Source organism: Anas acuta, chromosome Z (assembly GCF_963932015.1).
Source record: "Anas acuta chromosome Z, bAnaAcu1.1, whole genome shotgun sequence".
NCBI lineage: Eukaryota > Metazoa > Chordata > Aves > Anseriformes > Anatidae > Anas > Anas acuta.
The window spans coordinates 11,030,783-11,047,413 of NC_089017.1; the positions used below are offsets into that span (position 1 = coordinate 11,030,783).

Genomic DNA, 16,631 nt, shown 5'->3' on the forward strand with positions numbered 1-16,631 from the left:
TGTACCTTAACAATGGAGTTTTGATAACAGCAGTAGCTGTAGCTAACAACTGTATGATTGTGATGAAGAGCAGATAGCTGCCAAAGACACAGAGTAATAGAACACCTGCCGTAATGACTTTGAGGTACAAGACATGTCATGTAGATTTAAAAGAGCTATGAACATTAGATATGAACATTATCTTTCAAGGAGGCTGATTAAGCTAACTTCCTACCCAGGTTATAGAAAGTAACAGCAGGGAATAACATCAATGCTCTTATGGGGTGAAAAATAGAAAACAATACAGTGAGTTTGGTAGGAAACTGCCAGTGGTATATGTCTATGTGCATGTGTGGTATTTATGACTATGGGGTATTACATCTTATATACATTACCATAGGATTAAATAAAGAAAATTGAGTTTGGGATGTGTAACATGCTGTATTTTATGATACATCTATGCCTTGTTAGAGCTACAGTTAACTAGAAGAATAATGTTAACCTTTTCTCCCAGTATTTTCATTATTCTGATCCCTTGCCATACTTTCAGAGTGTAAGCAGTAACAGAATGATCATGGAAACTGCATATTTTCCTCTTCCCTAGAATGGGCCTTCTTTTTAGGGCTTATCTAGAATAGTAACAGTGTACAGGAAGAAGCTGAGTGGCTGATCTTCCCCCAATATAAATTGAGGGCTATAATTAATGTAGAGCCAGTCTTTCATTTGATACCATACTTACTTTAAGAATGAATAAAAAAAAAAATAAATATGAAGCAAGCTCTATTAATTGTTAAGCTGTCAACTGATCAAAGATTTGCATTAAATAGAAAAAAAAATTGTTTACTGGTTAATTTATAGTACTGTGCTGTTAGTGGCAGCTGAAATAAATAAAGGTTCTTGGACAGTATCCACTGGTCAGCTGATATTAGGTTAGGGAACATTCTGAGGAGGAGTAGATTAGTGAAGTGGTTTATTCATTTTGGCATTATTCTTTCAAGGACCACTGAAAAATATGGTAATTACCTATGAATTTATTTATTTATTTATTTATTTATTTATTTGGACAAGTTACCAAATAGCAAAAGGAGGTGGACATTGACCTTTGCATATTGTAGCTGCCTGGGTCAGTCTCATTTCCTGCAGTCAGTGTGCAACAGAGGATTGAGTCAGACCCAGATTACATCTCTCTATAATATCATCTTGCTGTCATTTCCTGTACAAGATCATGCTCTGCTGAAAAACTTTACACTTGCTTTTAACCACTTTGATTTCTTTCAGTTAGAGAACTGAAACTACTTTTGTCTGCTTCCTGTCCAACACTGCAAACACACTTGTGGAAAGTAACTATACATGGGGGGACTGGGTGGCTCTGGGGATTTTTTTATAGGATCTCCACATGTTACTAGATTGAGCCTGAGCTTGAGCCTGTTAATACTGATGGAAAATTATAACTGTCTTACTGCCTAGTGTTTCATATAGGTTTAGTCAAGGTTTTCATAGGTGGAAAATAGTTCTGTAAGGGATTTTGGATAAGAGATATTCCATTCTCCTGTCTATGGTAGAATCAACTACCTAAGCCATTCCTGATATCTGTCATATGCTTAGAACTTTGAAAGTACAATCTTCCTAATTGTTTTCTTTGGAGCTCTTAGTGCTAAGAAGTGTTTTACAAATATTTAAACTTAAACTTCCCTTATTTTAATTTGATCATTTTGTTTTTAAATTTTTGTTTTCTGTGGTGAATATAGTGATCCTTTCCTATTTGTAGATTTCTTTTACATCTGTATGTATTTCAAGGTAGTTACCATGGTTTCTCTCAAGCACTGAGCATTCCTCAAAATAAGAGTAACCCAGCTGAACTGGTATCAAAATCAGGTTCTAGGTGGTTCCAGCACATTTGAAGAACTAATCTGGAAAGTGAATGGCTTCCTCAGTAATAGGATTCTACTTTGAAGTCATATGATGTCTCTGTTACAGGGAAATATGGAAATATTGTCGTAAGATGGTCACAAGCTTTTGAAAAGAGCTCAGTCTGTAGGGTTATCAATTCAGGATTATTTTGAAGAATTTGTTACTGGATACCTCTTTCACAGCAGTTTAATTTAGTAATTTAATATAAACTTCTGGGTCAGAAATATTTCAGTATTTCTAATTTGGTGCCATAGTATATTGTTTTTCTTGGACACATGTAGATTAGTGTCTAATGTCTTTCTTGGACATCATGCAAATTAGACACTGAGGGTTTGGCTTTCTGGGGCATGTTGTATGTACTATGTCTATGTTTCACAAATTATTCATGTACATGTAGTTGGTCAGCATACCTACCTACTGCAGTACTGTGTATGTGTTCATCTGCTTAAAAACAGTGGTTAGGTACACATTTTATGGAAGTCTGGAAGCCATAATGAATGTCTGAGATGCCAAATAAAGTTTTTCAGTCCTATTGTGCTGGACTAAAAACTATCCTCTAAAATGTTCTGTCTCAGTGAGCATAAACATATAGCAAGTGAGATGAGCACAAGAACGGAATAACATTTTTAGTATTTCCTTAAAGTACCCTTCCCAAGTCCAATACTGAGGTTATGAGGACTTCCTGGGCCGAAATCTGCTATCTTATATCAATAGTCCTCAGTGGACAAACTAAGAGAGCTGTTTGAAACTCGCTGAAGTCTTTTTTGGCAAAACATATGGCAAGTTTGGGGAAAATCTGATGCAATCTGATATAAGGCTTAACACTTATATAAGGGTAATATATATATATATGTTACGCTTATATATATAACCCTGATATAAGGCAGAACGGTCATCACATAAGTGCTGAGTAGTCTGTTATGTCTGGTTCCCTGTGTTACAGCCAACTTTCAGCAATGGTAGTGCTTGCAAGGTTCCACCTGATATTTTTTACTTGATTTCTTTTTTTTTTTTTTTTTCCGTAAGTGAATTTTTGTCCTTAGTACTTGATATACATAAGACCTCATGCTGTATTGCATTTCAAGTGCAATGAAGAACTGTATTTGTGTCAGGAGTCAGGCTCAGGGAATATGTTAAATGAGTAATGGGGAAGAAACTCATTACCACAGGTGACTTAAGCTCAGCCGCTGTCATTTTCAGACTGTGAGTAGAATTTGCCTCACATTTAGTATCTATACACATAACCAAAGTCAAGGTTGTTGTGACTTCACTTGTGGAAAATGGTTATGACACTAGAGCAGTCAGCAGAGTGGAGAGGCTACTTATTTGTGGATAACTAACTTCCTCAGTCCAGAGGCCCAGTCATTCATTTACAACTTGATGATGGCTTTCAGTATGAATATAGCTGAATATAGCTGAACCTTCCCAAGGGGTTTTATTTCAAAGTACTTTAATTTTTCTGACACAGCACCTTCCCACTGCAACCCCCAACTACCACAGAAATGTACTATCAGCAAGACTTTTTGCTCACACTTCATCATTCACCTCAGAGCATTTAACAAGCAATCGGTTAAACAGATGAATAAATTAAATCTTATCCATCTCTGTCAGGTAAAGGATACAGTACTTATTTAATAGAATAAGCAGAGCCATATCTCTTCTAAAGCTGGATTCTTTTAGCTTAATCCATATTTAAGTGAACATGAACTATATGGTTTATCAGTAGCACTTAGTAAGTCAAACTGGCTGATCATAACGAAGAGACAGAGGATGACCCTTCAGGATTGCTGGTATCTCTGTTCTATTTCATCATCAAAATAAGATCTAGTCAAAGACCAGCATAGGACATGTATTTCCTACCAGTTAAGGAAAACAATGACAACTGTAAATAATATTTTTTTCTTCTGTTCTCATGTCTAGTGAACATGAAAAGGGAAAGCAGTATCAAAACACATTTTAATTTGCAACATATCTTGTGTATGGTGGTTGTTAGAAAAGCCAAGCTATTGTTGCAAAGCATATTTAACTTTTGAATTCGTATTTGCACGTTAAATATATGGATTTTTTTTAGAGGATTCAAGGGTTAACAAGACAAAATAGTATTACCAGATCTCTGTATCATGTTCTACATGGAACCAAAACCAAGCATCTTAAGTCTGTAGTGCTAATGACACAGTACGACAAATATCAGTAATCCCTCAGTGAAGCATTTATGCATCTCTTTGCTTGAGGGCATCGTGACATGTAAAATAAGGGGGAAATCATAGAAAACTACTGTACAACAATTGGACAAGATATATACTGCCCATAGTAACATTAGAGCAAACTGAAAACAGTATTTTTCATTTTTCAAAAAGACTTAATGAAAAGTATGTTTTTAGAGCTGTGGCACAAAGAAATTGTATTCACATTTTTAGTGCAAAATTTAAAATGTCCATTGGGAGCATTTATGTTGTGTTTTTAATTTATGCCTAATACCATCATTTGGTTTGGTTTGTTAGTATTGCTTGAAAGATCCCAGTCCACTGGCCCTACCATATAGAAGGTACTCACTAATTTTTTTACAAAATTCTACTGTTCCTGTAATTGAGGAAGCTAGGCTTTTTCAGGCTTTCAGGCACTTAATTGTATCTGCTACTAGAAGACCATTCTCAAAACATTTTGATTGTTCTGAATGGATCGGTCCACTACAATTTGAAAGGATGTTAAACTGTATGTGTGGGCTCCTGATAATGCAGATCCTTCTCTGGGTGCTGTCTCAACTCATTAAAAAGAAAAGAGAGCAAAGGCTGAAGTGCTTATACTTCACTTATACAGTTTTGTGGCATAAATTTTAGAAATATGGGAACAAGGTGAGACTTGACTATTTCTAATGCAAGAAAGTATATAAATTAGGTGGCCATCAGGAAAAACATGGATAAATGAATCAGGGAGAACATTTTGCGACTGCCATATTTTTTCCACTTAGACACACCTCACTGAATAACATAAGTTCCTGTATGTCATTAATTGAAGGTAATCTGATTTTCAGTTGTTTATAGATAGACAAAATTGCAGATTAAAGTGTAGGTGAGTGTTTGATTTTTTCCCGGACTTCTCTGAAGACTGTTAACAGAGAAAAGAGTTAATGACATTCTTTCACCAATTAAAAAAACCTGTTTCATCATAAAAGTAATAATAATAAAAAATATAGCATCATTTAAATGGAGCCATAGTAATTTATATGGTGGAATAGTGTACTTCTTGAACTTGGATGAATAGCTACACTGAAGATGAACACACATTATACTTGCAGCAGTAATAAAGAAGCTGTAGTATTTTGATTCTTCATTGGCTACATTATCTCAAGATAATCATCATCAAAGAGTCTGACCTTTGATGTAATTATAGGCCCTGTATTTTCACTGCAGTATACTGTCTACATATCATCAATACCTTAAATATTTCACATAGAACTACACAGTAAGATACTTCCAGTGTTGTTGTTGCTGTCTTCTGGTATTGAGATGTGTATAACCTCATATTTGGACAATGGACATGTATTTCTGATGTCAACGTTAGCATATGAGATTCACTGTGCTTTATTAGAAAATGGTAGTCCCAAGTAGTTAATCCCAACATGGTCAGAGAAAGCTCCATATGAGGTTCAAATATTCTGAGTAGGTAGACATAACTATGAATTTTAATCTGATAGGTATGAAGCAAACTAATTTTTTATTTTTATTTTTTTACATAATGTGATGGGAAACATAACCTTTTGCATGTTTTTGTCTGTTACTTGCAGTTGCATTGGAATTGTTTCACTTGAGCTTTTTCTGAAAACACCATCAGTAATCGTACACCAACTAGCTGCATCAGAACATGTTTGTGTGTTGTGTTGTGCTCTTTTCTCCAACTCAATAGAAAATAAGGAGAATGAATGCAGATTCACAAATCTAATTTAAGAGGGTTAATAATGACACTTTAAAATAGGCAATGTCTTCCTTAATTAATTCATGGATTACTGATTGAAGTAGTTAGGACTGTATGAATAGAGACAATCAGTTTCAGCAGGGACATGAATTATGATGTACTTATACACTTATATTATTAAAGCTTACTAACCTCTAGTGAACTTTATAACACAAAATGTCTTGAATGAAATCTTGTATAAAATGTGACTACTTTTCCATCTCTGAAGTTTACTTTAAAAATGTAAGTACACGTTCTTCCTAAAACCCTTCATTCTTTCATTAAAGATGCTTGCTTTAAATTCATTACTTTTTCCACTGTATAAACTAGGTGGATCTGAATACTTACGGGAAGAATCTAAAGCATTTGGTTGTTATTAGTGGGGAGATAGCTGACTCACACATGCAAAAAATTAAAGAAACTTTACAAATATTCTAGTGATTTTTGTTTTGTTTTAGGGCTATACAGCACCAAACCACATCCTGTAGTACAACAGACCTTTTCCCTTTTTATTTTTATTGTGCAATATCACTTCAGGTTAATAAAACAAACAAGGACAATACTCTTATTCTCTATTCCCCAGATTTTATTATTTTTATTTAAATATAACATGCTATACATTGTTGCTCAGTGATTTTTGCTTTTATTTTCTTTTTAAATCCCTCCCGTTTTCCTTTTGCTCCGGAGTATGTTATGTTGACAGAAAACAGCTTATAGTTGAAGAATTGTGATACTCTAGAGTGTCTGCAGTTTGCTTCCACCACAGTGGAATACAGTATGATAACGATGCAGGAATCATTGATTCCTTCAAAGTAATTTTGCTTTGGTTAATTCTCAGAAACAACTATTCATGTCATAAATGGCTCCTGACTCACTTTGGAAAAGTGATATTTTCTGATTTTGGCCTCTGAGCAGCATAAAGTTTTGAGTACTATTACAAAGTTTATGCATAATCCCTTCCCTGACCAAGTAAACTAGGTAATTCTGTAAAAATAGAACCTAATTTGTACCCTAAATGTTCTTTAAGTGGTCAGCCAATACTGCAATTGCCCAGGCTAACATTGAATGTTCACTGTGGGTGGTCCGTTATGTCTTGTCAGTATTCATTATTGATTACAACTTTAAACAACAAAACCTCACTTCTACTATGGTAGTTAAGTTTGCTGATTGTCTGCATTTACATTTAAAATCTGAAATTATTATTTCCCTTTCTAGAAAAGTCACATTTGTGAAGAAGCAAGCTGGAGATAAAGTTCAATGAAATGTAATGTTAGCTATCAGCTAAAATGTTTTGTCTCAAATGACTTTCTGGTTTTAAAACAATTGATTTTATTTAAGTACAGGAAATACAATCTGACCATTTTGTATTTTATGGGAAAGCTATTATTTTTTGCTTAAAAAAAAAAAAAAAAAACAACAGCTGATATTTAAATAACAGATTAAGATTGAAGTGCTGGTTAAACATTGACTTAAATAAGTTATAGAAGACTCCAACACCAGCCTTTTTAGAGGTTAAACATTCTCAAAAAGACACATTAAGCAAGGCTATCCTTTGTACCAAAATACAGTTTCCAAACAATAAAAATAAAACCAACTTTTTCACAACAAGAAATATTGAAGATAAAACTGCAGCATCAATATAATCTCATAGTTATCACTTAAAGTATTTAGAACAAAATAATATTATACTACTTTTGTTTCTTACTACAGACACTGCAAAGGCTTATTTATTTATTTAGTGGAATACAATGTGAAGACAGTGGTACAAATTGTTTGATGTACTGTTTTCTATTTATCTGCTCTAACAAAATGAATCTCAATATGGTTATATTGGTGAGCTATCCAGAGCTCTCTAAAATTACAGAGTAAAGCAAAACATAAAACAAACCTTATGTACCTTTAATTGAACAGACTTCATATCACGCTTAACTTTGTTATACTGCAGTTGCTCAAGTTAAGCCATGGGACTAGTAACACTTTATAAAAATGTGCTGGATATTATGCATTTTGAGCCTTCAGTTACAATGATGGATATGAAAGGCATGCTAAAGCTGGATACCAGCACAGCTTTTTGGTTGGCTCTCATATATAATATACATGTGAGTAATAGTCTCTGATAAATGCATGCACATGATTTTGAATCCCCTACCCCTCAGTCCTTATTTAGGTATTGCTCCCAGTATATGCCTGTGATTCTACAAGCTGGTACCAAGGACAAATGTGCTGAATGGGCATATTAACTGAATAAGGAGTGCAGGACTGTGTTGCCTTCTTACTTACCTTTCAGAGACCAAATTTTACACTTGGGAATTACATACTGTTTAGTTTTAATATGTGCAGTCTCAGTGATTTTAACTGGGCTGTCCACATCTAGGTTCCAGCCCAGTGCTTGCCGCGAAGTTTCTCACTGATTGCAATGCATCTTTGATCCCCATTGAAATCCAAGTCAGACATATATACAAACAGATGCATTGACACCCAAGTACAGAGGTGGCCCCTCCTCTCAATTTAAAAACAGCAGAAAGACCCTTTGAACAAAGTATTTCTTGAAGTTTGTTCTTGAGTGTTGAGAAGTAAAAAAAACCTCTCCAACATAGACACCCAATACCATAAATTCAAGCACTGCTTGTTTGGTCTTTTTGCTTAAGTGCAAGACAGTTTAAGAAAAAAATATGGATTATACACATTAAATTCTGCCTTTAAACCATGTCCATTCCCTATTCTCAGTGTGCTTATGAGGTTTTGACACTTATCAACCTCTGCATAAAGTACTGAGGAAAAGGGAAAACAACAAGCAAATGAGGAAAACATTTCAAACCAAAAAGATATTTAACATCCTATTAAATAAATAACTTAGAAAGAAATAAAAAGGAATGAAGTTAGAACATACAAGCAAATCATACTATCTGTTTTGTTAAAACAGTTTTACGCTACTTTGCTTATATTCCTTAATCTTATCCATTCTTCCACAAGGCTTCTCCAAAAACATCTTTGCTTTTACATATGACCCAAGTGCTTCCAGTAAATGCTTGCGTGTCTAACTGTTCATTGGATCATTAGGCTTGAATAAGCAAATAAGGTCCTTGATACAAGTTAGTATTCCATAAATAACTTTCCCCATGAAGATCATTCAATAGATTGTCTCTCATCTGTTAAATTCCGTCGCAGAGATTAAAAAAAATAATAAATTGTTCACACTGGCAATAACTTCCATCCCATTTGATCCAGCTTGTATCTTGATTTTAAGATATGACACTGAACTTAATAAAAGTATTTGATCTGCCAGCAATAAGTTCAAAACCTTCAGAGGCTTCCCCTGCTCTTTTCAAATAAGCAGATATCTGCGCAATTTCTTTGCACTTACTCTTCGAGAGGACTACAAATTATGCTTGACATAAGAGCTTTTGGTTCAACTGAATTGGTAATAGAGTTCCTTCATCTATGACATTACTACCATTGGAAGAAAGTGAGCTGAAGTGTTTTTCCTTCTTGTTTTCTGTCCTCTTTTTGTGGCTCCCCTTCCATTTAGAGCCACAAACATTTGCCTTCCATTGTGCTTCCAATTTAGGGATGCATATGTGTTATATCCATTTTCTTCTATTCTTTCCTTCAATTTGCAATCACTGTTAAACTCCTTCTGTAAAAAGAAGAAAACACCAATTCAGAATAAACAAATTTCACTGAGTTGCATTTAAAGCAACATCACTTAAGATTACAAAAAGTGAAAAAAAAAATAATTATAGCAATAAAATGATATAATTCATCCAGAGTTGAAATGCAACTTCTCTGTATTGGAACACAGGAACAATATTAAATCATATTCTCAACAATAAACTCAAAGTATGAGGTAGTGCTCTTGGAATCATTCATCATATTTAAGTTCTAATAAATACAACCCTTAAATATCTTGAACCAGATTATTGATACCATATGTTAAACAATGGCATAGCCCTACTTTTATTGAAAGTAGGATCCTTTACACTACACTGGCCATGAAAAAGTGCTTTTTTGGGTGGGTGCAAATCACTGTCAGGCTGTTGATAGAATGGATGTGAAGCCTGTTTACTTGCTGATTTGAAGAGGGGCTTGGCCTAAAAGAATGATTCATATATAAGCCTATATCTTATTGAGAAGATATTCACAGTAAAATTCAGAGCAGTTTTGGGTAGGATACCAGGGATTAATGCTTTCTATTTTTAAAGGAGAACCAGCTGCCCATTTGCTATAAAGGATAAAAAATACAAGCATGACGAAGCAAGTAGAGGGAGACTATAATGTTAAATGCACTTTTATTTGTATCTGCTTCTCTATAGTAAAGACAAGAAAGATTTGTTTTCACAAAAAAGTAATTACTACATAAAAAAAAGTCAGATCAAATTACTTATATTCCATACAGAAAACTTTTGAAAGTATAACATTTACAACATACTAAAACATCAACCAAAAATTAATATTTCGTTGTTTCTGCATTTATAAAAACAAGATGTTATTGTACAGCTCAAACGGAAGCATGTCAGAATCTTAGAGTATGATATACTAACCATTCTTAAGGTGTTTATGAACAAGATAACACATTTGTATGAATAATAAAACATTTTTCATGGGATAATAATTTCAGGGATTTTTTGATTATGACTAAAATCTGTAGATATTCAGGTAAAAAAATATATAGAAAGTATCTGCATTAATAAAATAGACATTATTTAGCTGAATTACATTGTTTTAAAATAACACGGGTCAAATACATATTTTTTTCTCTTCCTATTAATTTAAACTAGATTTTTTAAACTAGTTAATGTTTAGTACTCAAAACAGTAAGAAGTTTCTGGTGTATTATTAATGTTTAACTTGATTTTAAGACCACAGAACGCATACTTAATGCTTTTTTAACACAATTGCACATATGCAAACACAATTTGGCTCTCAAAATGCACTTAAATTTTTGGATTAGTAGTTAGTGGAACAATAACTGTTGGGGAATACACTGCCAGGAGAAAACTCCTATGCAAAACAACCATTAATGCTGCCTGTATTCATACGCTAACATACAGATAATTTAACTTTTAGTTGCTGTAGTAATTTGCTACTTCCCATATCAAGGTATTAAGAAGGCAGGTGACTATCAACTATAGTTCTAAACTACAGTAATTTTTCCTATCTGAGAGAGTGTTAATTTGTTAAAGAAACTAAATGAGTCTTCCTTGGCTCCCTCTAGTCAGTCAAATGGTAACATATTTGATAAATGGAGAAACAGTCATACTTGTTTTTCCAGATGCAGAACCATACTAGAATCCAAATTTTTTAACTTTTTTTTTTTTTTTTTTTTTCCTATTATTAGATAATACAGAGAGAACGAATGATGCTGTGAAGTGGCTAAGAAGTCTTATTGGCAGGGGTCTGAGTGTTAGCCCAGGACTGCTTTGTTCATTCCAACTAAATTTCAGTATAGCCCTGCACCTATATGGTGAATGAATGTCTATTGTGCACATGCTTAAGAGTGTTTTTAAAATTTTTATTGGTTCTGTTTTTCATATCCATCTGCAAGCTGCCACTCTGCAGTAATATGAGTCTAACTGCAAGTCTTAGGAGGATGGGAAAAATAATAACAGAAGCATTCTTGAAATCTCAGAAGTATTATGGAATAGGTTTTGATAAGTCATTATATTGTGATTTTATGATGTGAATATTGAAAAATTATCTCAGTTGGAATTAAAAAAACAGCTTTCCACATTCATAGCCTCCTGTCAACACTATTTCTAATACACTGTGAATTACTGAATCTTATGGCAGCAGTTTCCACCTACGGTACATGAAAGCTGCTTTGCCTTCTTTTGTGTACGAATAGGGTTGGAAGAACTCCTACCACACCAGCAATGGATAACACGTTGGGTAGAAAACCTTATTTTAGGTTTTGGGACTGATCATCACCAATGACTAACTTAACAACATTAACCAAGATTTGTATTGACTGGTGATATAAGCTAATGTATTCACTTATGTCCAGAAGTATTCCTGTGATCAATAAAGCAACAGAGCTTAACTGAAAAAAGAAAACATTGTCAGCCACTCAATATACCCTTATGACTCTCAAATGTGCAGGGCTGACCACTGATTATCTATTATATCTCACCAGTGTAATTTTATAAATTAAAATCTACATTTATGGGAGCTTAGGAAAAAATTATCTGTTCAGATCTTTCTATCCCTAATGCAATTCTTCAACACTGCCCAGGAACTGAGGAGGTCAGAAGTAACCTCATAAACTAGGAGTGACTAGTAACAACAGTGCAGATAAGGGAAGACAGTTTATGAAGTTTATATGAACTAAGTGCACCCGACAGAAATGCTTACTTAGAAAAAAGGGCCAAATGACATCAACCCCCTTGAATCTCAATTGATGCAATCGGTAGTCTCAGACTGGCAATACTTCATTGTTTTCAGCAGAAGTGGGCTTAACTATGTTACCCTCTTTAAAACCTATGGATGTTCTGAATCCAGAGCAATCTGAAGATTGGCTCATCACCTCTGTACATGACTTGAATAAGTTTACACTCATGTGGGTTCAAACTGGATAAAAAGTTGCAAAATTACAAACCGGTTGATATGTAATAACAGAACAATCTGATGTCTGTGCCATCATGCGGATGTGTGAGTGTAAACTTGAATTTAGTAGTCAGATTTCTAGATTATACTGATTCCTATTAAGAATTTATTATTATTATTATTATTATTATTATTATTACTTGTTTAAACTGGAAATATCAGTAAACCCAAACTTACAGAAATGCAAATAGCACAATTTTCAAATGATATCCAAATTCTTCTCAGTCAAAATATCTCTGTCTCTTTGTCCTGTCTATAAGCTTGTTTATTAATTACTATAGTCATTTTATAGCTGAGTGCTCCAGAAATCTTCTTCTCAACACTCATACTTTGATGTGCCTTCTCCATCAGCTGAAGTTTACAGCATTTTAGGTACACTTTATTTCCTCAGAATCACTAATTATTGTGTCAGTACTGCAGAAACTCAGCTCTGGTGAGGCCGCATCTCAAGTACTGTGTTCAGTTTTGGGCCCCTCACTACAAGAAAGACTTTGAGGTGCTTGAGCAAGTCCAGAAACAGGCAACGAAGCTGGTGAAGAGTCTGGAGAACAAGTCTTATGAAGAGCAGCTGAGGGAGCTGGGGTTGTTCAGTCTGGAAAAGAGGAGGCTCAGGGGTGACCTTATTGCACTCTATAGGTACCTTAAAGGAGGCTGTAGCGAGGTGGGTGTTGGTCTATTCTTCTATGTGCCTGGTGACAGGACGAGGGGGAATGGGCTAAAGTTGCACCAGGGGAGGTTTAGGTTGGATATTAGGAAGAACTTTACTGAAAGGGCTGTTAGGCACTGGAACAGGCTGCCCAGGGAAGCGGTTGAGTCACCATCCCTGGAGGTCTTTAAAAGACCGTTAGATGTAGAGCTTAGTGATATGGTTTAGTGGAGGACTTGTTAGTGTTAGGTCAGAGGTTGGACTAGGTAATCTTGGAGGTCTCTTCCAACCTAGATGATTCTGTTATTCTGTGAAGAATATGGAAAAAGAGCCTTAAAGATTACATTTTGTAGATCCTTTCCATCAGCCATCAGTTAGTAAGAAATGTGACTGAAGCAGTGAACATAATAAATCCCAGCTACAAGATGCTTGTGGCTGGGGGGGGTGCTGGTTTACCAGAGGTTGACATTTTGATGAACAGCTAATTTTAGCTCTAATTAGTAGTAATACACAGACAAGTGGGGTTTTCAGTAGGTAAGAGAGGAAAATATGTTGACTACTGCCATCTGTTTGGAAGGTAAAAAGAGGTACTTACAGAGCCATAGACTTTTCCTTTCTTGTTCATGGCTAAATAATAGTTGCTTTTAATAGACTTAACTGCCACGACTCCAATTTCAACGGATGTTATCTCCAATATGCCTAAAAATAAAAAATCAACTATTTAATCACTTCATTATATGACTTTCTCACTATAGAAAGAACAGTAAACCCCCCATAATACAAAGCTTCTAATACTCAAAATGAATTGACCAATAGACTTCAGTAACATTCTTCTCCAAACTATTGCAAGAGTATACACAAATATTGTTTCAATTAACATGTTTCCTTTGCAAACCCTGCATTTTAAACCCCATAAATACTGAAACAGCTCCATTCTTCTTAGCATAGATTTTACTAAAATTTATCAGAAGAGACATCTGAACCACAGCATTAAATTAAATCTATAGCATATGTCAATAGAATGTTAGATTTATCCCAATCTTCAAAACCAGTGGTAAACTATTTATTCCTTGTAGGACATTTAGATAAACTAAATCTCTTGGCTGCACTGAGATGATAAATTCATTTTTGGCAAGTGTGTTGACATTTTGGGATATAGTAAGACTAACCCTAACGGCCACATTATCTTTGCTTTTCAGATATCAGAAACGTTTTGCTCTGTTTGTAATAAATATGATTAACTTTTTTTTTTTTTTTTTTTTTTTTTTTTTTTAACGAACTATTTCTGGGATATTGGATAGCTCAAGGGGCCAGTAACAGGACACAGAACTTTTCATCTCTGCATTGTCTGTCCAAGAGCATACTGATTTGGGACTAGCAGTTAGTGCCACTTACATAGGGAGTGAATCCAGAGGTATATTTTCAGCTATTACTAGAGCAATTGGATGGCTCTGTTGTTTTAATGCAAATGCTTTAATATGAGATAAATATGGTTCCAAAGAAATATCTTCTAAATGGTTAGTATAGGTAGTATACTCCAGCCTTTCTATTGATATTAAAGTAGTAGTAATGGGAAAAAAAAGCCATCTAACTCAGAGGTCACAAAGGGGCAACAACAGGGGAAATTACTGGAGGGCCAAAAGTATTGGGAAATCTTAGAGAAAAAACATCCTACATAAAGCCAACAAATAATATGATGAATAGATCAGCTGGGACAACATTGATGAGTTGCCAACTACTTAAAGAAAAGGCATCTGCAATAATTTGGTACTACATATGTCCAACACTTTTTGTCTGAGCAGAGAAAAACTGGAAAATTCATATGTTTTTTTCATTTACTTAAAATTCCTTATGGTAACCACACACCAACTGAATCCGAGCGTAGCTTGTTATTCAGTGCTTTGTCTGGAAATGCTGTTTTTCTGTCCATGAAAACTGTATGCAGTCTGTGCAGACTGTGTAAGCATCTGGAGTTCAGTTTGCAGTGGAGGTTTGTAGGAAGCTCCTTCACTGCATAGATATGTATATATTAATAATGGCTGCTTTAGGTACAATGGAAAAGTCAAGCAATATGGCCATTGTGCTGCAGGTCTGTATAAATCAGGATTAACAGATGAGCAAGGTTGATACTTGTTCTGTGACTTGACATAGAAGCTTTAATGCTAGCTAGACAGTGGCTATGAATCAAGCACGACAAAGAAATATCTGATTTTTAATAGGAAGAAAATTGATGATATAGGTTATGGACATGAAAAATAAAAGAAATATAAACCTAGGCAATATAATGGGAAAAGCTTCCTTTTATTGCCATGAAAGAAGAGATGGACTTTTCTGACTGCATTTTTAAATATATATATATATTATTATAATATATATACATTCTGGATTTATATAAATTACCTATTTTTAATAAAAAATATATGTAAATGATAATGCAATTACCAGAGAACTTGTATTTATTTAACAGGAAGCAATAGGTTGGCCAGAGCTACAGAGTGATTACATATTAGAAAGATTTCAGTGAGAATGGCAACAATAAACAACAAGAGGTCTAGGATCTAGTAAAGCTCTCCAAAAAATGGACCACTTTAAACCAGAAATATATACATATATATGCGTATGTATGTATATGTAAACAATACATTTCCTGTCCAAACCTATAAAGAACTCAAGGAGGAGGGTTATTTTGTTTTAATTTCTTTATGAGTGCCTCATGCTGCAAATACTGATTTCAGTATGTAAATGTAAGTGTTGATAGGCATAGTTTATCATGTACTGCTAAAAAAAGCAGTGATAAAGCCTTCTCTTGTAAGAATTTAATTGTAAGTTTTTCAACTACAGCATGAAAAATCAACACTGCTAAAGATTGTGTTGCACATATATACTAACAAACTTCACTCATAGAGCTGAATATCCATTGAGTTTCTTACAGCTGCATGAGAGCAGTTCTGTGATAATTACCTCTTGAGCTTGAAACCCAATGGGTTTAAAAAAACAGTGAAAGCATAGTTACATATGGCATTGCAAATGTGCTACCTGTGAGGGAGTAAGAAAAACAATTTCCCAAATAAGCTCATTCCATCATCAGAGGTGCATCCAATTCAGTAGCACCAAAGGCCCCTCTACTATATCTAGAGCTACCTTTTTCCACTGCTAGGTAGAAAAAGATATGCCCGGTTAGATAAATGAAAAATCAAAACATAACTTCCATTAGTTATCTACATGCAATGTTAGCTTGTGCATTAGCACAAGGTCCTAGGTGGAAATAAGAGGAGGCTTAAATTGGGGGAAATTAGTCAATTAGTAAAATTATTAAATTAGTAATCTGGGAAATTCCAGAATGTTTTCAGGAAGAGTGAGGTAAGACCCACTACCTACTTTTAAGAATAATATGACTATTACGAAGGAGCTCTGTATCCTTTTCCATAAGTAAGATGAAAATAATTGTACTCTCTAATCTCAAGAAAAGTTGTCAGAGCTCCTTAACTAGGTCTTGTTAGCCAGCTCATATATTACAAACGTTGTACCATTGACACAAGCA

General features: G+C 34.4%; 1 protein-coding gene across 4 annotated transcripts in view; it reads right to left on the reverse strand.

The window, feature by feature from the left end:
• Positions 1-7,146: 7,146 nt before the first annotated feature.
• Positions 7,147-16,631, reverse strand: part of FGF10 (fibroblast growth factor 10) — a 64,708-nt gene continuing 55,223 nt past the window's right edge. For all 4 annotated transcript variants that reach the window (XM_068666591.1, XM_068666592.1, XM_068666590.1 and 1 more), the window contains 2 exons: positions 13,686-13,789; positions 7,147-9,478 (listed from right to left, as the gene is read on the reverse strand). In XM_068666591.1, the coding sequence (XP_068522692.1) occupies positions 9,281-9,478; positions 13,686-13,789 (302 nt within the window). In that variant the 3' untranslated portion in view covers positions 7,147-9,280. The remainder of the gene's footprint in view (positions 9,479-13,685; positions 13,790-16,631) is intronic.